At 46.9% G+C, this 22,870-nt stretch overlaps 1 protein-coding gene across 16 annotated transcripts in view; it reads left to right on the top strand.

The window, feature by feature from the left end:
• Positions 1 to 22,870, top strand: part of FAM168A (family with sequence similarity 168 member A) — a 362,823-nt gene that overhangs the window by 290,148 nt on the left and 49,805 nt on the right. For all 16 annotated transcript variants that reach the window (XM_038386531.2, XM_038386450.2, XM_038386496.2 and 13 more), the window contains one exon: positions 18,527 to 18,607. In XM_038386531.2, the coding sequence (XP_038242459.2) occupies positions 18,527 to 18,607 (81 nt within the window). The remainder of the gene's footprint in view (positions 1 to 18,526; positions 18,608 to 22,870) is intronic.

Genomic DNA, 22,870 nt, shown 5'->3' on the forward strand with positions numbered 1-22,870 from the left:
GGATTGTCTATGCACCGCTGTATTGCTCTCCCAGCAGATATCAGGAAAATTAAAGTCACCCATGAGAATCAGGGCATGCGATCTAGTAGCTTCCGTGAGTTGCCGGAAGAAAGCCTCATCCACCTCATCCCCCTGGTCCGGTGGTCTATAGCAGACTCCCACCATGACATCACTCTTGTTGCACACACTTCTAAACTTAATCCAGAGACACTCAGGTTTTTCCACAGTTTCGTACCGGAGCTCTGAGCAGTCATACTGCTCCCTTACATACAGTGCTACTCCCCCACCTTTTCTGCCCTGCCTGTCCTTCCTGAACAGTTTATAACCATCCATGACTGTACTCCAGTCATGTGAGTTATCCCACCAAGTCTCTGTTATTCCAATCACGTCATAATTCCTTGACATCACCAGGACCTCCAGTTCTCCCTGCTTGTTTCCAAGGCTTTGTGCATTTGTATATAAGCACTTGAGATAACCTGTTGATCGCCCCTCATTCCCAGTATGAGGCAGGAGCCCTCCCCTCACAGACCTTCCTGCCTGTGCTTCCTCCCGGTATCCCGCTTTCCCACTTACCTCAGGGCTTTGGTCTCCTTCCCCCGGTGAACCTAGTTTAAAGCCCTCCTCACTAGGTTAGCCAGCCTGCTGGCAAAGATGTTCTTCCCTCTCTTCGTAAGATGGAGCCCGTCTCTGCCCAGCACTCCTCCTTCATGGAACACCATCCCATGGTCAAAGAATCCAAAGCCTTCTCTCCGACACCACCTGCGTAGCCATTCGTTGACCTCCACGATTCGACGGTCCCTACCCAGGCCTTTTCCTTCCACGGGGAGGATGGACGAGAACACCACTTGCGCCTCCAACTCCTTTATCCTTCTTCCCAGAGCCACGTAGTCCGCAGTGATCCGCTCAAGGTCATTCTTGGCAGTATCATTGGTGCCCACGTGGAGAAGCAGGAAGGGGTAGCGATCCGAGGGCTTGATGAGTCTCGGCAGTCTCTCCGTCACATCACGAATCTTAGCCCCTGGCAAGCAGCAGACTTCTCGGTTTTCCCGGTCAGGGCGGCAGATAGATGACTCAGTCCCCCGGAGGAGAGAGTCCCCGACCACCACCACCCGCCTTCTCCTCTTGGGAGTGGTGGTCGTGGAACCCCCAACCTCAGGACATCGCATCTCATGCCTCCCAACCAGCGGAGTCTCCTTCCGCTTTCTCCCCCCAGACATATCATCTGGTCCACTCTCCGCATTGGTACCTGTGGAGAGAACATGAAAGCGGTTAGTTACCTGTGTCTGTGTTACTGGAACCCGGACATTCCGCTTACCTCTTCTGGAGGTCACATGTTGCCAAGCTTCTTCACTGGCCTCTTGGCTCCTCTGTGCAACCTGCTCTATATCTTTAGAGCTTTGTGCCCCTAGAAGGCTATCCTGAGTTTGGTCCAGAAAATCCTCAGTCTCTCGTATACAACGCAGGGTCGTTACCTGTTGCTCCAGACCTTCAATCTTCTCTTCCAATATGGAGACCAGCTTGCACTTTGTACAGACAAAGTCGCTTCTGTCCTGTGGAAGAAAGACAAACATGGCACATCCAGTGCAGGTCACAACAGCTGAATTCCCCCCTTCCATATCACCTACCTACTACGGAGCTTCCTCGGAGACGTTGGCAAGATGTAAGCCTCACTGGGCTCACTCCAGGCGAACTCCCAGGCAAACTCCTGCTGTGAGCTGCTCTGCTGTCCCCGCTGCTCCGCTGCCGCTCAGCTGGTTCGCGAGGCTCCGGCTATTTTTAAACAGCCAGGCTTCCCTGACGCAAACACACAGACACCCTAATGCCCGCCCCCTGCAGGCTAGCAGCCAATCAGACACTCACTCAGGCTCCCTCCCAGCAAACACACGCTCGGATACTTCCTCAGCAAGCAAACACACACACTCGGATACTTACCAGTCCCAGGCAAACTCCTGCTGTGAGCTGCTCTGCTGTCCCCGCTGCTCCGCTGCCGCTCAGCTGGTTCGCGAGGCTCCGGCTATTTTTAAACAGCCAGGCTTCCCTGACGCAAACACACAGACACCCTAATGCCCGCCCCCTGCAGGCTAGCAGCCAATCAGACACTCACTCAGGCTCCCTCCCAGCAAACACACGCTCGGATACTTCCTCAGCAAGCAAACACACACACTCGGATACTTACCAGTCCCAGGCAAACTCCTGCTGTGAGCTGCTCTGCTGTCCCCGCTGCTCCGCTGGTTCGCTGCCGCTCATTACTTCTGTGCTGTGCCATGTTCACTTTCGGATGTTCCCAGTTTTGGCCTTCAGGGTTAAATGGCAGAACGCTAAAGGGGGTGATTACAAAGAAAGGTTTCCACAGGCATTTGTATTCCATGCTTGGTTAATTAGAGCGTGACTATGTTGATCTGCAGGGCAAGTTAGAAGGCCCATGTCCCAAGCTTTTTTGGTATGTTGGAGGGAGAGTTTTATTTTTAGGTGATTTGGAGGAACTTACTATCTTAGCAAATTATTTGCAGCATCCAGAACTATGAGTATGTACGTTTCAAATGTTTAAATAAATGAAGGAAATACTAACCTTTGGACCAACCTAAAAAAACCCCTCTCCCTCCGATTATTTGCCTTCTCGAGTTCTGTAATCACTCTACCCTATGAGTAGCCATGTACGTACCCAGGCTGCATATCTTCCCTCATGGGTAGGCTTGGAAGAACTAGATTTTTTTAAATAATTTTAATGGATAATATCAATGTTTATTTTTTAACTTTTTTATGTATTTAAATTTTCAGTCTTGCAAAATGATGGGGTTTAAGCATTTTTAAATTATTTTTATCAATTAGATTTTCACAGTTGTGGGAAATTATGGGGGTGCTTAGAAAATGGTGGCAGGTCAGACAATAATTATTTAATGATAGTTGAGATTCAAAAAATTAAACCATTAAAAAATAAAACCATTAAAACACAAATTGTCAACATCATGTCAAAATATACCAAGTAAATAGCGTTAAATCAAACTCTAATAAGTTCTCAATCAGGATTTTTCTTACTTTGCCTATCTGTACATTTTGATTCTTATCAATCATATTAAATAAATAAATAAATAGTGTATGTTCATTGCTTTGTGTGCGTACAATGAAATCGACATTTATCAACATTTTCCAGTAAAAATTTAATCCAAGTCCACATAGATTCATAGATACTAAGGTCAGAAGGGACCATTCTGATCATCTAGTCCGACCTCCTGCACAATGCAGGCCACAGAATCTCACCCACCCACTCCTACGAAAAGCCTCACCTATGTCTGAGCTATTGAAGTCCTCAAATCGTGGTTTAAAGACTTCAAGGAGCAAAGAATCATCCCTCAAGTGACCCGTGCCCCATGCTACAGAGAAAAGCGAAAAACCTCCAGGGCCTCTTCCAATCTGCCCTGGAGGAAAATTCCTTCCTGACCCCAAATATGACGATCAGCTAAACCTTGAGCATATGGGCAAGATTCACCAGCCAGATACTACAGAAAATTATTTCCTGGGTAAGTTAGATCCCATCCATCTAATATCCCATCTCAGGGGATTAGGCCCATTTACCCTGAATATTTAAAGATCAATTACTTACCAAAATCACATTATCCCATCATACCATCTCCTCCATAAACTTATCGAGTAGAATCTTAAAGCCAGATAGATTTTTTGCCCCCCTGCTTCCCTTGGAAGGCTATTCCAAAACTTTACTCCTCTGATGGTTAGAAACCTTTGTCTAATTTCAAGTCTAAAGTTCTTGGTGGCCAGTTTATACCCATTTGTTCTTGTGTCCACATTGGTGCTGAGCTGAAATAATTCCTCTCCCTTTCCTGTATTTATCCCTCTAATATATTTATAGAGAGCAATCCTATCTCCCCTCAACCTTCTTTTAGTTAGGCTAAACAAGCCAAGCTCCTTAAGTCTCCTTTCATAAGACAAGTTTTCCATTCCTCGGATCATCCTAGTAGCCCTTCTCTGTACCTGCTCCAGTTTGAATTCATCCTTTTTAAACATGGGAGACCAGAACTGCACACAGTATTCCAGGTGAGGTCTCACCAGTGCCTTGTATAATGGTTTTAAAACCTCCTTATCCCTACTGGAAATCTCTCCTGATGCATCCCAAAACTGCATTAGCTTTTTTCACAGCCATATCACATTGGAAACTCATAGTCATCCTATGATCAACCAATACTCCAAGGTCTTTCTCCTCTTCCGTTACTTCTAATTGATGCATCCCCAGCTTATAACTAAAATTCTTGTTATTAATCCCTAAATGCATAACCTTACACTTCTCACTATTAAATTTCATCCTATTACTATTACTCCAGTTTAAAAGGTCATCCAGATCCTCCTGTATAATATCCTGATCCTTCTCTAAATTGGCAATACCTCCCAGCTTTGTGTCATCTGCAAACTTTATTAGCACACTCCCACTTTTTGTGTCAAAGTCAGTAATAAAAAGATTAAATAAGATTGGTCCCAAAACTGATCCCTGAGGAACTCCACTGGTAACCTCCCTCCAGCCTGATAGTTCCCCTTTCAGTAGGACCTGTTCTAGTCTCCCATTTAACCAATTCCTTATCCACCTTTTGATGTTCATATTGATCCCCATCTTTTCCAATTTAACTAATAATTCCCCATGTGGCACGGTATCAAACGCCTTACTGAAATCTAGGTAAATTAGATCCACTGTGTTTCCTTTATCTAAAAAATCTGTTACTTTCTCAAAGAAGGAGATCAGGTTGGTTTGGCACAATCTACCTTTTGTAAAACCATGTTGTATTTTGTCCCATTTACCATTGACTTCAGTGTCCTTAACTAATAGATGTCAGTCCTTTACCCACTTAATCCTTTTAGTGGCTCTCCTCTGAATTCCCATCAGTTTCAGTCTTTTTCTGGTGTTGATGTATAGTCTTACTGCATTGACCTCTGAGGAAATGCCACTAGTGGGACAGCTGGAAGTTTCGGGGCAGGAATAAGCCATCACAGAAATACAAGGGAGTAGTGTTAGAGGTCAGCAGAATGGAATGAGACATGTCTTTGATGCACCATCAGGTTGTGCACCATCACTACACTGCAAAAACTCAGTGTATCAGAGTATATTGTGCTGGTCTTCACATGTATAAACTTAAGCACTTCTGTCTGGATGTAGGCAGTAAACTGTGTGGCTGGAAGTAAAAGCAAACTGCTTTGTTATGAGCAATCTGTATAATCTTCAGGGACTGAACTAAACCAAGCTGTTCCTTTTGCTTTAAAGCAGTCAAAAGGCTGTATCCATCAGTTATTATAATTTATTTTCCTTTTGTGTTTCCACAAGGTGTGCATATTAAAATTTATGCAAAATGGAGGGATTGGGGTGGTTAGGAACCAAGGCCTAAGAACCATTAATCAAAGGCAGCACTGCATAGAAGAACAATGAAGAGCAGAGATGGTAATAATTTTCTAGAAACATTTAGAAATACATGAAAATTAAAAGGCAGCTTTAAAATATGTGCTTGAGTAAGTACTACAGCCCTGAGTGCTTTTCATTTTACATAGCCAGTTATTACATCATAATTTTTAAACTTGTTCAGTTAGTGTTTCTCGGATCTATAGTGCCATAAGTCTTCTGCAGGAAGACTATTAAATGAACATTGAGTTTTCTGCTACTATTGATTGTGGATTAATTTTCAGAATGATTGGAAATGAAAATTTTAAAAAATTATATTTTTTCTTCTCTAAGGACTGGAATAAAATTTTGCTTGACATATTCCTCTCAAATTCTCTCAGTACTCACGTTGTTGTTGTTGTTACAGCAACAGCACCTAGATGGCTCAGCCAGTATCAGGGCCCCATTGTGCTAGGACAGGTGTTGTACATACACATACTAAAAGATAGTCCATGCCCCAAAGAATTTAAAAATGTAGGTCCCCAATCCCATGCAGAGACTCGTCAAAGTCATTGGGGCCTCCCCACAGGGGCAGTGGTTCATCGGCACACGCAGTTCTCTGTGCAGGATTGGAGCCTATATAGACAAGACAGACAGAGCGTGAGAGGAAACAGGGTCACAGAGAGGGAAAGTGACTTACCCACAGTCAGACAGGAAGTCAGTGGGAGAATAGAATAGAACAGAACCCAGGTCACCACAGTGTTGCCAGCTCTCATGATTTCATTGCAAGTCTTGCGATATTTTGTTGTTTTCTTAAAGCACCAGCACCTGTAGTTATTGAAAATACCAGCTTTCTCTTTTTTAAAGAAGTAAGTTTGTATTCGTCATGGTTGCAGAGAAAAGCTGGAAAACATAAACTATACAAAGTCTCAAAAACCAGAAGGCAAATTAAAAGACTCAAATGTATTATTTTTTAAAATCTCACAATTTTTAATCCAATCTCATAATTTTGGGGGGCACTAACTTACTGTTTTTGAATACTTAGGGTTGGCAAAACTGCCTGATTATCCACTAGACCATACTGCCTTGGATTCTGAGACTTTCTCATCTTTCAGTATTAGCAGTAGGAACAAAGCAGCAACCATTTCTCCCACTTCTCCTTAATAAACAAAAGACAATTATTTGTTGCTGAAGGTCAAGACTTATAAAGTTATTGAGGTATGTGTGATCTGATTTCTTTAAGTGGAAGAAGGATTAGAGCAAAAGTCAAATATGTGCTCCTGTGGGTGAGATTATTAGAATTTCTTTAATGGAATAAAGATTTATTTGAAATGAAATCATTTTTAAAATGGTCATAGCTTTATTGTATGTCAAAGTAAAAAATAAAAACGAAGAACTCAGACTCTGCGTAAGCTAAAAAAAGACTCAAACCTGAGTAATTCAACACAAATAAGAATATCCTATAAAACCCTGTTGTCTCTGTATGTGTTTTAAATAGCATCCAATTATTTGAATAATTAAAGTAATCAATTCAGAGAAATGCAACAAAAAACACAGCCCAGCATTTTCAAATATAGGCACTTAATGTTAAGCATCTACATCTATACAAGCATCTAAGTAAAAGTGGTCTGATTTATTTTAGGCCTGTTTATTTAAGTGCCTAACCTTGAACATTTTGGTACAAGATTTGTTTTTAAAAGCCTTGTGAAGAGAGAGGGTGTTTTGTTTTGTTTTTCTTTTTTTTTTTTTTTTTTTTTGCAGTGGATGGGTAGTATAGAATATTTGATTGCTGGAAATGTACCAAAGAGAGAAGATGGGACCTTTTCAAAATGTAAAAAGAAAAGGAGTACTTGTGGCACTTTAGAGACTAACAAATTTATTTGAGTATAAGCTTTCGTGAGCTACAGCTCACTTCATCGGATGCAAGTGAGCTGTAGCTCACGAAAGCTTATGCTCAAATAAATTTGTTAGTCTCTAAGGTGCCACAAGTACTCCTTTTCTTTTTGCAAATACAGACTAACATGACTGCTCTGAAACCTTTCAAAATGTCGCCACTTAGGAGTATACTTGCAGTTAATATTTGTGGAACTATTCATGTACCATTATTTATTAATTGTATTGCAGTAGTTTTCAGATGCCTCAGTCAGGATTGGGGCCCTGTTGTGCTGGGTGCTGTACAATCAGGAAATAAAGCAATATCCACCCCAAAAAGCTTATAGTCTAGGTATAAGCAAAATGTCACCAGCTAAGTATAGAATGTACAGGAAAGGAAGACAAGGACACAAGGTGTTCCTATTGCTACTAATGTTGCACATACAGAAGAGAAGTAAAGATTGATATTGCATAAACTAGGCTCTGCCATAATACAAATGATGGCCTACTGAATTGAACATTGGACTGGGACTTAGGAAACCTAGGTTCTTCTTCGAGTGTTTGCTCATGTCCATTCAACTTAGGTGTGTGCGCTTGCCTAATGCAACGGCACCGGAAGTTTTTTCCCTCAGCAGTATCCATAGGGGACCAGCTCCAGTGACCCCTGGAGTGGCATGCATATGCCTGTGGTGTATAGGGCGCCACTGGCTCCACCTACCCTCAGTTCCTTCTTGCCGCCAGCGACGATGCTGGAACTGTTTCTGCTTCAGCTAGTGTTGTTGCTTTCTTTTTCATACAAACTTGTTAATTCTTGTATTAGAGAGTGTATAGTTTTCTGTTAATGTTAGTAAATCCCTTACCTATAGTTAGAGACTTCGTAGGTCCCGAAATGGAATTTTGCCTCAGGATGGGGCATGCCCCGGTTCCCAGGCTTTAAGCCAGTGATCGCTGCAAGAGGCTCGTGTCCGTTAGTGATCCACACAGCAGCTGTCTGCATTGCTTGGGCAGACGGCACATTGGGAAAAAGTGCAAGATTTGTAAGTTGTTCAAGCCAAGAACTAAGAAGGAGTGTGTTGTTCGCTGAAGAGCGCTCCTTATGGAGTCGGCCCTCACCCCGGCACCAGAGCAACACTCCGACTCGGTGCCGAGCACCATGACCTTGGTACGCAGTGCCCCACCGGGACTGTCCACTCGCTGGCACTGGTCTCCATCCGTTGCTCTGGCCAAGAAGCCCAAGAAGACGGTGTGAGGTCGGTCTCCAAGGTCCGCAAGGGAAAGGATAAGACAGGGTGCAAGCGAGGTCCTGTGCCAGGCAACTTTTCACCCCCATTGGGATCTTGGGCTCAAGATCCAGTTGAGCGGGGTCGCCCAGCCCACTCCATGCCATTCACCCCAATAGTGGCAGAGACCTCTGCCAGCTCGAGGTACCATCCACGCCAAAGGCCCTGCAGGTGGCGCAGGAGATCATGTCCCTCCCAGTGCTGCCCACGCCAGCTCCTGCGGTTCCCTGGTCACAAGATAAACCTGCATTTGGACCACCATACTCCCCACCCCAGGGGCACTGTTTCCCGTCGTGGGGAATGTCCCACCAGCGCTCACCCTCCCGTAGCCACCACGCCCGTGACCATGAAAGGCAGAGTCAGCGCAGCCCCATTCAGTCCCCGGACCTTGGGCACAGGCAGAGAGGCTTGAGGTGCAGCTCGCTGGCGACCGGGCGCAGACATCTGGAGGCATGCGCCCCCCAGCAGGAGTACCAGCCCCGGCACCCGGTATCTTCAAGACCACGATACCACTCCAGAGACCTGTTGAGAGATCGATGCTACCGTTCCTCAGACTGTCACCGATCCCCTAGGAGGACATCACTGTGTGTGGGCGCTTCTTGGCACCGGGCCTGTTCCAACTCCCATTTCCGCTCCTCATCCCAGTACATTTGTCAAGTGCGAGATGTAGATCGCCAGCTTCAGGCCATCGCGGATCTGTCGAGCACCATTGGTCCCCAAGACCCCGTTCCAGATAAGAGTCCAGACAGAGTGACCGGTATCAGTTGGGGCAGAGCCACCATTCCGCTCTGTCCTGGTTGCCTGGGAGGACCCTATGGCATCATCCTCCTCATTGTTGCCAGACGAGGCTCTAACGGGGCCCCCTCCCCGGCTCCTCCAGATGACACTAAAGCGCACCAGGAACTACTGAAGAGGGTCACCGCCAGCCTGGGTTTTCAGGTGGAGGAGTTAGAGGAGCCCTTGGACTCTCTCTTCGATGTCCTCTGCTCCACAGTACCAGCCAGGGTAGCTCTGCCCCTTCATGAAGGGGTCTCAAAGATCACCAATGCCCTCCTCCCTGCTCCCATCTCCAAGAGGGCCGAACGCAAGTACTTTGTGCCATCCAAGGGCCACGAGTACCTGTACACCCACCCTGCTCCCAACTCCCTAGTGGTAGAGGCGGTTAATCACAGGGAGCAACAGAGTCAACCCAGGGCTATGCCTAAGAACAAAGACTCCAAGAGACTAGACTTGTTTGGGTGTAAGGTTTATTTGTGCTCTAGTCTCAGTTGAGGTTGGCCAACCATCAGGCCTCCTGGGATGCTATGACTTTAACATGTGGGAAGCCATAGCCAAGTTCAAGGGCTCTCTCCCTGAGTCTTCTAGGAAGGAGTTCAGGGCAATCATGGAGGAGGGCATGACTGCGGACAGGGAGAAACTCCAGGCGGCTTCGGATGCAGTGGACACTGCTGCTCGAACCATGGCCTCGGCCATCACCATGCGCCAGGCATCCTGGCTGCTCCTCTCTGGCTTGTCCACAGAGGCTCAGCAGTAGATGCAAGACCTTCCCTTTGATGGGCAAGCCCTGTCTGCGGAACAGACGGACAGTCAGCTCCATGGCCTCAAGGACTCCCGCACGACCCTGAAAATGTTGGGCCTGTATGTTCCTGGCCCGGCCTGCATGGGGTTCAAGCCACAGCAGCCTTAGGGCCAGGGAAGCCACCCTCACCAGGAGAGTCCCCATAAGAAATCCAGAGGCTACAAGCATCGTCCTAGCCACCAGCCTTCGCAGGCTTCTCAGTCGAGCTCATTTTGAGGGTATGGCCAAGGGTGACCTACTGGACTGTTCTAGGATCCTTTCTCCCCTATTTTTGCCAACTGCTTTTCTCCTTTCCTCCCTGCGTGGGCATCTATAACATCGTACCGAGGGGTCCTCAGTACTGTGGCGTGGGGTTACACCCTTCAGTTGCTTTCTACCCCTCCTTCCCACACCCGCTCCCCATCCCTCTTCAGGGACCCTTCTCATGAGAGTCTCCTCGCGCAGGAGATAGAGGGGTTCCTGCAGCTAGGTGCGGTGGAGGTTGTTCTTCCAGAGTACAGGAATAACAGTTTCTATTCCAGTTACTTTTTAATCCCAAGGGTGATCTGTGACCTGTCCTTGAACCGCTTGCTAGCGAAGCTGAAGTTCAGCATGATCTCCCTGGATCCGGGAGACTGGTATGCCGCCCTCGATCTGAGAGATGCATACTTTCACATTGCCATCTTCAAGAGACAAACACGCCTCTTCCGGTTTACGGTAGGTCCCAACTATTATCAGTTTGCGGTCCTCCTGTTTGGCCTAGCGACAGCATCGCGGTTATTTACCAAGTGCATGTCAGTGGTGGCTGCTTACCTCAAACATCGAGGTGTCCAGATCTACCCGTACCTTGACGACTGGCTAGTCAGAGGCAGCTCCAGGTCCAAATGGATGTTGCGATGCTGTTAGCCACTTGCCTTTGCCTTGGCTGTTTGGTGAATGACAAAAAATCCATATTAGTTCCGATACAGAGGATAGAGTTCATCAGAGTGGTCCTCGACTCAACCTATGCCAGGGCATTCCTGCCACTGGAGAGGTTCAGGGCACTGACAGATCTCATCATGGATACTTATCTCACTGCAATGGTGGACCAGAAAAGTCCTGGAAGGAGTTCCCTTCATCAGCACTCCTCACTCACTCAAGTTGGTTTTGGACTCCTTGGACCATGGCTGGGGGGGTACATCTCTGCACTCTCCAGACCCAGGGCATGTGGTCCCCACAGGAAATGACGCTACACATAAACGTCAAAGAGGTCAGGGCAGTGCACAGGGCATGCACTGTCTTCCTATCTCACCTGTCGGGCCGAGTGATCAGAGTCTTGACAGACAACACAGCTTATTTTACATCAACAGACAAGGGGGAGGCAATCCTCGGACTTCCTGCATCAACCACAGAAGAAGCGTGTCGCCTTCCAGGTACCGAGAACACGGTAGCAGATCGCCTAAGCAAGTACTTCTCCTCTCACAATAAGTGGGTGCTCCACCCACAGGTAGCCGGCATGATCTTCCAGAAATGGGGAACTCCCCAAATGTATTTGTTCGCCACTGGCAGAACAGGAGGTGCCACAGGTTTTGCTCCAGATGGGGTCTGGGCAAGGGCTCCCTCTCCAACGCCTTCCTCCTGTCATGGGCAGGAAGCCTGATGTACACATTTCCTCTGATTCCGCTAATCATCAAGGTCCTTGCAAAAATCAAGAGAGACGAGGCTCAGGTTATCATGATCACCCCAGAGTAGCCTTGCCAGCAATGGTTTGGGATGCTGTCAAGCCTGGTAGTGATCCCTCTGTGGCCCCTGCCGAACCGAGTGGACCTGCTGTCACAAGATCATGATCGACTCTTGCACCCCAACCTCGCGTCCCTCTGCCTCACAGCATGGATGTTGTGTGGCTGAACCCCGAGGAACGGGCCTGTTCAGAAGGGGTCCAGAAGGTCCTCCTCAAGAGTAGAAAGCCCTTGACTAGACAAACTTACCTGGCAAAGTGAATGAGGTTCTCCTGCTGGGCGGCCAAACGGGGCATCTCCCCTTTGCATTCTTCAGTGCAGTCGATCGTAGACTACCTGCTTAATTTAGGAACCAGGGCCTGGCACACTCCTCTATCAGGGTGCATCTGTCAGCCATTTACGCCTTTCATCCTCCAATCCAGGGGCAGACGGTGTTCTCCCATGACATGATGGTCAGGTTCCTCAGGTCTTGAGAGACTTTTTTTCCAAAAGTTCGGTCCCCAGTCCCTCAGTGGGATCTCAGCTTGGTTTTGTCCAGGCTTATGGGCCTGCCCTTGGAGCCTTTGGCCTTATGCTCCCTTTCTCACCTGTCATGGAAGGTAACTTTCCTGGCGGCAGTGACATCAGAAGGCTAGTCTCTAAGCTGCGAGCCCTAACCTCAGAACCACCATACACTGTCTTCTATAAGGACAAGGTCCAGCTCCGGGCCTTCCTTCCCAAGGTGGTGTCTATTTTCCGCATGAGCCAGGACATCTTCCTTATGGTCTTCTGCCCCAAGCCCCATGAGACTGGGGAAGAGAGGTGCCTTCACGCTTTGGACATAAGAGGGGCCCTGGCTTTCTACCTAGATTGGACAAAGCCTTTCCATAAGTCGACTCAGCTTTTCATCTCTACAGCTGACAGAATGAAGGGCCTCCTGGTGTCCATGCAGAGGATTTCTAACTCTTGCATTCGCACCTGCTATGAGTTGGCGGGAGTCCCTCCACCGCTGATCATTAGAGCCCACTTGACCAGAGCACAGGCATCTTCGGCGGCCTTCCTGGCACATTTCCCGATGCAGGACATCTGTCAAGCCACAACGTGGTACTCGGTGCACATGTTAACGGCCCACTATGCCATCACTCAGCAGGCCTGGGATGATGCTGGGTTCGGCCGAGCTATGTTGCAGTCTACACGTCCATGAACTCCTACCCACCTTCAAGGGATACTGCTTGGGAGTCACCTAAGTTCATTAACGATCTGGAGGATGGCATGGACTGTACCCTCAGCAAGTTTGCAGATGACACTAAACTGGGAGGAGTGGTAGATACGCTGGAGGGTAGGGATAGGATACAGAGAGACCTAGACAAATTAGAGGATTGGGCCAAAAGAAATCTGATGAGGTGCAACAAGAACAAGTGCAGAGTCCTGCACTTAGGATGGAAGAATCCCATGCATCGCTACAGACTAGGGACCAAATGGCTAGGCAGCAGTTCTGCAGAAAAGTACCTAGGGGTTACAGTGGATGAGAAGCTGGATATGAGTCAACAGTGTGCCCTTGTTGCCAAGAAGGCTAACGGCATTTTGGGCTGTATGTGTAGAGGCATTGCCAGCAGATCGACGGACGTGTTCGTTCCCCTCTATTCGACATTGGTGAGGCCTCATCTGGAATACTGTGTCCAGTTTTGGGCCCCACACTACAAGAAGGATGTGGAAAAAATTGGAAAGCATCCAGCAGAGGGTAACAAAAATGATTAGAGGACTGGAACACATGACTTATGAGGAGAGGCTGAGGGGACTGGGATTGTTTTAATCTGCAGAAGAGAAGAATGAGGGGGGATTTGATAGCTGCTTTCAGCTACCTGAAAGGGGGTTCCAAAGAGGATGGATGTAGACTGTTCTCAGTGGTAGCAGATAACAGAACAAGGAGTGATCTCCTGAGGTCCCTTCCAACCCTGAGAGTCTGATTCTAAGTTGAATCAACATGAACAAGCACTTGAAGAAGAAAAGACGGTTATCTTTTTCCGTAACTGGTTTTGTTCAAGGTGTGTTGCTCATGTCCATTCCACAACCCGCCCTCCTTCCCCACTGTCGAAGTTTCCAGCAAGAAGGAACTGAGGGTGGGGGGCGCCAGCGGCATCCTATATATTGCAGTATATGCATGCCACTCCAGGAGGCGCCAGAGGTGGTCCCCTACAGATACTGCTGAAGGAAAAAAAACTTCTGGCACCGGTGCATGTGGCAAGCACACACACCTAAGTTAAACGGATATGAGCAACACATCTCGAAGAACACCAGTTACAGAAAAAGGTAACTGTCTTTTCTGTTCCTGGCTCTGCTGTTTGCGTGCTGGATGAATGGGCAAATGAATTCACCTCTCTGTGCCTTACTTTTCCATCTATTAAATGTGGGTAATGATCCTGACCTCCTTTGTAAAGCACTTTCAGAACTATGGATAAAAGCACTATGTAAGAGCTAGGTGGTATTGTTATTATATAGTCGAAATAGAGTTGACGGTATTATATGAAATATGGGCCTTGTTTCTTTAAAGGCAGACAGTGAACTGGATGTAGGAACCAGAGAGACAAGGATGTGGGAGGACACACACTCAAGGCAGGATCTGTATATATTGCCCTGCCAGAGTGTCACGAGGAAGGGACAAGGGAGGCAGAAGGAGGCAGCACTCTAGCAATGCAATAGTTTGTTCGTTGACCATGATGACCTGGACTGTGCCCCGGTAGATTAGTTTGTGCAGAGGGTAAGGCTGTCAGGGCTGTGGAGACCATTTCTTTTGTTGTAATCTCCAGCTCCGACAGTTTTTTGCTGCTGTTTGGGAACTTCTTACAGATTGTCCAACGAGATCAGAAACCAAAACAACATCTCTTCAGCCTCTAAGGTCCTGTCTAGATTAGGGTACAAGGTCTGGTGCTCAAGGCAAGTGAAGCCAGGGAACATACACTGTCTTTAATACATGTTAAAGTGGTTGAGTTGCCTAGCGGTGAGCCCTAACTGCCAGGCTGTGTGGTCAGTCTGTGTGTGTCTTGCTTGCAGTTTCTCCTGTTGAAACTGTTCCACTTTGTATGAATAATTAACATTCATTGGGCCAGAGAGAGAACTGACTCTATATCCCAATGGTCAGGGCACTGCCGTGGGAGACTCAGTTCAGGCAGAGCATAAACATGAGCCTGAGTTTCCTAGGTCAGTGCTTTTGTCATTGGACTAGTGGATATTTTGGGCTGGGGTCTTTCTGTGCAAAAAATGTTGAAAAGTCTCAGTTTTGTTCTGCACTGTACTGAAAACAAATACCAAAGCCTCCTTTTCCCCCCGCCAACCTAGCTAACCTGTTCTTACAGCTCACCCTTTATCCTGCTCTAGACAAAGCCTAAGCACAGGGAATGAAGGAAGGCTAACAGAGCCTATCCTGCTTGAGCAAAAAAAGTGGGATCGTTTCCTACAAGCTGTGCTGCTCTCAGGGCAGAGATCTGAAATATGAACTGCAAAACCTAATGACCGTAGATGAGAACAGAGTTCAAAAGGTTTCAAGTGGGACAACAGCAGTCTTCATGGATCTTGCAGGTTTTCCAGTGTAGGTGAACATCCTGAAAAGGTTTTTGACATGAAAAGTTTGTGCTGGGGTTTTCTCCTTCCTAGCCCAATTCAGCTCCAGCTCTTCCCTGTCTCCATGCCAGCTGCCCTTGGGGGGATCACAAAAAAGTTACTACAACTTCAATCAACTGTTCAGTGGTTTGCCTGGCAGAAGGGCTGGTAGGGTTGATGGCACATGTTCTCTGGCTTGGCACTTTGTGAGCCACAGAGCCCATCTGTTGGGTTGGGGGGTGTCACAGTCTGAGTGCTCTGGAACTGCTCTGATGTCAGGACTCTGGTGCAGCGGGACTCCCCTCTCTGGTCACTCTTACACCATGGCAGGAAGCTTCTTTGGCTTCGGCGCTTCCTGGGTCTGTCCTCGGAGCATGCAGAACCCCTGTTCACCCCGTGAGCTCCCCGTAGTGAGTCCACCTGGATAGGATACCTGGGGAAGCCTTACACACACACACCCATGTACCCCATCTTCACAGTCAGCAGTGACTCTCAGCCAGCGTTGAAAAACTGAAGGGTTTATTAGTTGACAGGAACACAGCCTAGAACAGATCTTGTTAGAACAGAAATCAGAAACTTTCAGCAAAGTCCATCCTGGGGGGAATCCAGGGCCTGGTGCCCTGGATTCCCCCCTCTGAGTTCCAAAACAGGAGAATGACCAGTTTCCACCAGCCCATCCCCCAACCCCATAACCCCTACTCTGTCCTTTGTCCCTTTCCCTGGGCAAAAGGTCACCTGATCTTTGTTCCCAACACCTTGGGGGGCGGGCGGGCTGGCTGGCTGGCTATCAGTTGCTAGGTTACAGGGTATTGGCCATTCTCTGTCCCTACGGTACTCTCACCTACCCTCTAGGGGTTTCTGCAATGATTACACACTCTTATCCCACCAGCCAGATATTTAAGCAATACATAGGGGAAACTGAGGCACACACATAGTGTTCAGAGAAAACATTAGGGACATTCCCACTTCGTCACAGGGGAAAAGGGATCAGTGCTGCAGAGGTGGCACTCTCTCTCCCTTCTGTGCAGCCTGGGCTCTCTGCACATGGTTCCAGGGGCCCAGTCTGTAAACACATGTGCAATGGATGTGTGTTATATCCTGAAAAATAGCTACAAACAGGCTGTGGCAATATGGACATCATTTCAGGTGGGCGGGAGGTACTTCAAAAAAGAAAATGAATCTTCTAATGAATGGGAAACTAAGTGTGGATATTTCTGACTTGACTTCTTCCTCATTAGGGTTCTGTGTGCAATCACTGAATCTATAAATAACTTTCCTAAGAGCTGCTTGATTGCTAAAATCCTGTATATTCCCAAACACATCAACAACATGGTTTTATATAGGGGGGAGGGGAAATCTGTTAAACATCAGCATTAATGATAGCAATTTTTAATTAACCTGATTTAGAAGCCAAATGTAATACTGATGAAAATGAAAGGGTAGAACATACAGTAATTTATTCCAGTACAGTGGTCATGACTGTTAAATTAAATTTATTCAAATTAATGTTAAAAAAAATCTTTGTAGCACTAGGCTTAGTGCTAGATGCCACACTTTGGAAATCAAGTTAGAGTGCAAGCTTGGACATTGTGTATGTGAAAGCATGGCTGTGCAAGCAGTTTGGGATGAAGTGATTCTTTAACAGTGAGGGAAGATCAGGGGGCGGGTAAAGACCAATCTTGATCTTGTTTAAAAGAGGGAAAAAAATCCGTTTGTGGTCTTTTACTAACTGCCCCTCTCTGGGACATGCTGGTTACAGGAAGATGGTCATTGTCAGTTGAACATAGGAAACTGGCTAGGATTCACTTTGCCCTCCACAGAACACAGTTCCTTTCCTGGATGAGGACCATTATAATAAGTACCTAGATAGATAATGGGCAATAGTTGTTCAACAGCACACACCACCAGTGTACAGCAGGATGTGAACCTGTCGGGCTGTTGAACCTGCATGAGGGGTTTAGCTAGAAAGAATATAACTGAGTTGGAATTAAGTACTCAGTCTGTGAAACAGGCCAAAAATTGTGCTGGTTTAAAAAAAGCCAAACAAACCAACCAATCCCCCACAGGCTTCCAGACAGAAGAGGAGAACATACAATAACATGGTAGTGTATTGAGAAAAGCGTGCTACTGGGTATGTGCATTGTGTATGTAGGCATATGTTTATGAAAGCACATGACAGCATGATGTTCAAGCGTACAGTAAATGATGCTTTTTAGGAGCAGTTAGGGTCCTGTTGACTTCAGTTGCACTGCTTATGTGAGCAAGGGTTGAAAAATAGGGCTTCTAGTTTTAAAAATTATTTTCCTCTGAATTCACTGGGACCTATATGTCCCTAGCTGATTGAAGAAGGATCATTTGTAGCCTTTGTTAAAATGCCTATTAAAACCCTTTGCCTTACCTGTAGGTTCCAAACGGTACAAATTGTTTTGCTTGTCATTTTCTAGGTGGCTTGGCAGATAATTGGGTACAAGTGATGAGTGGTCCCAAGAGCTGTAGTACTTTCATTCAATGTCTCTAGCTTTCCATAACAAGGGAATCTGGCTTATAGAAACTCTGCTGATGGTGAGGAAGGGCCCAATTGAATAAAGTGCTAAACCTTTGCTGCGAGATGTAGAGCTCTCTCAATTCCCCGTGGGAGTAGGACTAAATGAGATTGGATCATAAAAAAGCAGTAGCATAACTTTCTAATTTAATATTTGTTTTTAAATTCAGTGATTGTCTATTTAGCAAAATGAACACTTAATAAAACGTGTGTACTCCAATCTTGAAATTTTACTGTGAGTTCAGTCAGACTAATACCTCACATTAACATGGCACGGCAAGCAGCTTAGTGGTAGTAGTTGTGTTCTACAGAGCAGGTAGTTTTCTACAGAATACGCTGAATATTCCTGTGTTCTTCAACATGCTGGTTATTTGCCTTCAATTTCCAGGGGAATAGTATTTCAGTGTTGCAGATGACAAGGGAAAACTTATACTGCGTTCTGTGCTCTCTACGTTTCCTGCCCATCTGATAATATATGTTCATCTTTATATCTCAATTGTGCCAATCATCCTTGTGTTCAGACAGATTTTTTTTTCTCCTAGGGTGCTCTCTTTTCTCCTTACTCTGATTGACAGAAGTGTATTTTCTCTGTCCTTCTCATTGCAGGTTATCCAACTGGGTATCCCACAGCTGCCCCTGCCTACAATCCGAATATGTATCCAACCAGCAGCCCTGGCTATGCCCCAGGTAAAAACAACTTTTCATTCTGGAAACAGTTCACAACATGCTTAAGGATACAGGAGAGCCTCACTCGTTTGCCCTTTGTTAACTAGCACACGGAACTCTGCTGTCTCCATGTTTTTCAGCAAATAGTACAGAGGCTGTAGTAAACTCTCCCATTACTTCACAAAATATGTCACCACATGTGTCCCAATCCCTTGCATAGGTATGTCTATGGACCCCTCACCACAGCATCTGAGCTCCCACACAATCTTTAGTGTATTTATCCTCACAATCCCCCTGTGAGGCAGGGCAGTGCTATTATTATGGGGAACTAAGGAAGTGATTTGCCCAAGGTCACAGGAAGTCTATGGCAGAGCAAGGAATTGAACCCTGGTCTCCCAAGCCCTCAGCTAGTGCCCCAATCACTGGACCATCCTTCCTCTCTAGAAAGTTATCAAAAGTATCATTATAAAGAATTAAAACAGAACTGCATTGTCATATAGGTGAACACAGAACATGTTGTAATGGATTATCCTTCCTTTTCTGTGTGTGCACTTAATCAATAATTGGCAAAATTCAGTAATTCACAATAAATTGTTCCTGCACATCATCAGTGCAAATTAGCGAGGTTCCACTGGTGATTCATTTTGAATATTCTAAAGTAATTTTCTTACCTAAGCAAACCACTTGTGTTTCATGCATTTTGAGCCCAAACCTGGAAGTCCTTACTCAAGCTATATTCTCCTTGGAGCCAGTAGAAAATTTTCTTTAGACCCCAATTTAGAATAGGAAAGTGTCCCTATTCAAGAAATCACTTAAGTATGTGCTTAAATTTAAGCATATGCTTAAAAGCTTTTCTGAATCAGGGCCTCAGGTAGAACAAATAAAAATCCTTACTCACGTTGACTAGTTCCTTACACTATGAGCAGGCTCTTAGACTTCAGGGGACCTACTTGTTAAGTAAGGTACTACTCAATATGACTGAGGATGGCAGAATCAGAGGCTAAATAAGGGCTTCAGGATATGGCTCTTGTTTATTTTTTGCTTCGTATACAATGTAATTTAAACAGTACATAGCGCAAAAAGATGCAATATCTTCTTTTGTAAGTGTTTTTGAAGTATATAACTTATTACCTGTTGCTTTTTAAGCCACAAGATTGTTCTTACAGGGATATTGGCGGGGAGGGCTGAAGAAGCACAGGGACTAGAGGGATGGGGTAGTGGCCGTGGGAGAAGCAAGAACTCTATGGGGAGGGAGTGGGGGAGAAGCCAGCAAATAGGGACCTGGTGAGGACGGGGAGGAGTGGTCTTTGGTGATGGTGGAAGCAGGGATCTGAAGGGGTGCGGAGCAGGAATCTGGGGTGGGGGGGAAGTAGTAAGGGGGTGGGGGATGGTAATGACCTGGAGGCAATTGGGGGCATGGGGAATGACGGTGGCAAAAGAAGCAGGGATGCAAAGGGGAGAAGTGGATAGATGGGGGGTGAAAGCAGGGAGCTGGAGTTGGGGGGCATTGGAGATGGGGAGGGGAAAGGAGGGAACTGGAGTGTATGTGGGGAGGAAGGGACTGTTTGTTACAAACCCTGGGTTTTTCAGCTCCGTTTTCCAGCAGAAAATCATTGTGCTGGAAAATTTTCAACCAGCTTTCTTAGTGACAATTATAGGATATACCTAGTGTACTAGATGCTTATGACAGACAGTGACCCAGGGAAGCTTGATAAAGAGATGGTCTAGTAAATTTGAAAGTTGAGAGGTAACCCTTCAGAAGAGGACATCTGGGATGTTATTCTTCAGGTTTATTACCAGTGTCAGGTAAGGGTGTTAGATAGCCGGGATAAGGAGGTCAGTTTAAGAAAATGGTGCACATAGTCAGGATTTAAATTTTGGTAGATTTTGAGGTAGTCCTCATCTATACTGAGTAGAGGAATTGCACTTATTCCAAAGAGAGGCTAATAAAATAAGCAGTTGCATTCTGCAGCCCCAAGCAAAAAGAGGAGGAGGAGTATGTGGAGTCTCTGATACAGACATTCAAGGAGCAGTCAAGGAGAGAACGAGAAAAGCTCTGCACCTTGGAGCCCCAGGAGGGTAGCGTGTGTGTGAAGCTGGAGGGGAGTGATCTACTGTGCAGTAGCCTAGATGGGAATTGATGACCCAGCTGCGTACGTGTGTGTGTCCCCCTTCTCAAGTCCTCTCATTCCAGTTGAACATCAGCACTTAAAAGCTTGCTGCCAAATGAGTAGGTGCCTACCAAATTCATGGTCCATTTTGGTCAATTTCATGGCCATAGGATTTTAAAATTCATAAATTTTGTGATTTCAGATATTTAAATCTGAAATTTCACAATGTTATAACTGTTGGGTCCTGACCCAAAAGAGGGTAGTGGGAGGGTTGCAAGGTTATTGTAGGGGGGTTATGGTATTGCCACCCTTACATCTGCTCTGCTGCTGGCGACGGCGCTGTCTTCAGAGCTAGGCATCCAGAGAGTGGCAGCTGCTGGCCAGGAGCCAAGCTCTGAAGGTAGTGCCACAAGGCAGCGCAGAAGTGAGAATGGCCTGGTATAGTATTGCAACCTTACTTCTGTGTGGCTGCCTTCAGAGCTGGAGCCCCAGTCAGCAACTGCCACTCTCCAGCCGCCCATTGCAACCCTTGCTTCTGCTGGCAGTGCTGCCTTCAGAGCTGGGCGCCTGGCCAGCTGCCACGGCTTTCCGGCCACCCAGCTCAGAAGGCAGTGCAGAAGTAAGGGTGGCAATATCACGACCCCCCTAATCTAACCTTGCAACTCCCCCGCAACCATATTTTGGGTCAGGACCCCCAGTTTGAGAAACGCTGGTCTCCCCTGGGAAATATGTAGAGTATAGGATTAAAGCACACAGAAGACCAGATTTCATGGTGGAGATGAAATTTCATGGCGCATGACGCATTTTTCACAGCCATGAATTTGGTAGGGCCTTACAAATGAAAATAACATATGGAGATGCTGGTGCATTCAGCAGCAAAGGAGTTAAAGCATAAGAGAAGCTTTAGCAGAGGTAGGCACAACGTATGGGCAAGTTCTGGCCACCTTCCAGGCACACCACCTCAGGGGAAATACGGGAGGAAAAGGAATGTGTACAGTCGAGAATGATGCCAAGATTTCAGACCTTCAGAGCAGCATTAAGGAGATTGATGGCAGTGTCAGAGACATGGGACAAAGAGGACTTTTTACCCAGGAGGAAGACTTCAGGCTTTGATTCATTCAGTTGTAGGAAGTTACGGTTGGAGCCAATAATTGAAACCTTCTGTCCTGTTTGTGGGTTTTGGAGAGCTGCTGGCATACTTCAAGCTGGTTAACCAACCTTTTGGAATTCAGTCCGTGCTGATTATCCACATGTGTGCTGTGCAATTAATAAAACCCAATGGAAAGGGGATTAAGTTACTAACATATATAAGGAGAAAGAAACTAAGAACAGACCCAGGAGAGAGAAGCAGCATCGAATAATGGGTGAATGGACTAACTGATGGATTTTGGCAAAGGGAGGCAGGCATTTAAAGGTTCATCTACACTGCACGCTCCTTTGGGTATCATATAGAGAACATACACTATATGTCCCCCTAGCATGGATATAGTTAGCAAAGTGTGGATGGTGAGGCACTAGTTAGGCGAGTAATGACCTCTGTGGACAGTGATGAGCTGCCAAAATCTTAACAACCGGTTCCCTCCTTGCCCCACAAGGGGGTTGTGGCCCATCCCCGCCCCCTGGGGATTCCTGCCCTATCCAACCCCCCACGTTCCTTGATGGACCCCCCGGACCCTTGTCCCATCCACCCCCCTCCCCTGACTGCCCCTGGAACCGGGCAGGAGGGTCTCATGGGCCACTGTAGTGGGTGCCCATCCCACCCCTAAGAACCAGAGGGACCTGCTGGGGCGCGAGGTGGGGAGTCCCAGTGGTGCTTAGCTGGGGCAGCTCCCAGGAAGCATCCGGCAGGTCCCTCTGGCTCCTAGGGGCAGGGGAGGATAGCTGGGGGGAGAGCAGGGGGAGCGGCCGCTCCCCCCACTGATCACATCAAAAGTGGCGCCTTAGGCTCCGATGCCATGGGTGCTCTGGGGCTGGAGCACTCACGGGGAAAATTTGGTGGATGCAGAGCAGCCACCTGCAGCTACGTGCCAGGCCCTAGCTCACCTCTGCTCTGCCTCCGCCCCTGAACGCGCCGCCCCGCTCTGCTTCTCGGCCCCCGCCCCCGCTTCCTGTGAATCAGCTGTTCACGCGGGAAGCCGGGGAGGGCTGAGAAGCAAGCGGCGGCTTTGCACTC

The sequence above is a fragment of the Dermochelys coriacea genome, chromosome 1, assembly GCF_009764565.3.
Source record: "Dermochelys coriacea isolate rDerCor1 chromosome 1, rDerCor1.pri.v4, whole genome shotgun sequence".
In the NCBI taxonomy this organism is placed as follows: domain Eukaryota; kingdom Metazoa; phylum Chordata; order Testudines; family Dermochelyidae; genus Dermochelys; species Dermochelys coriacea.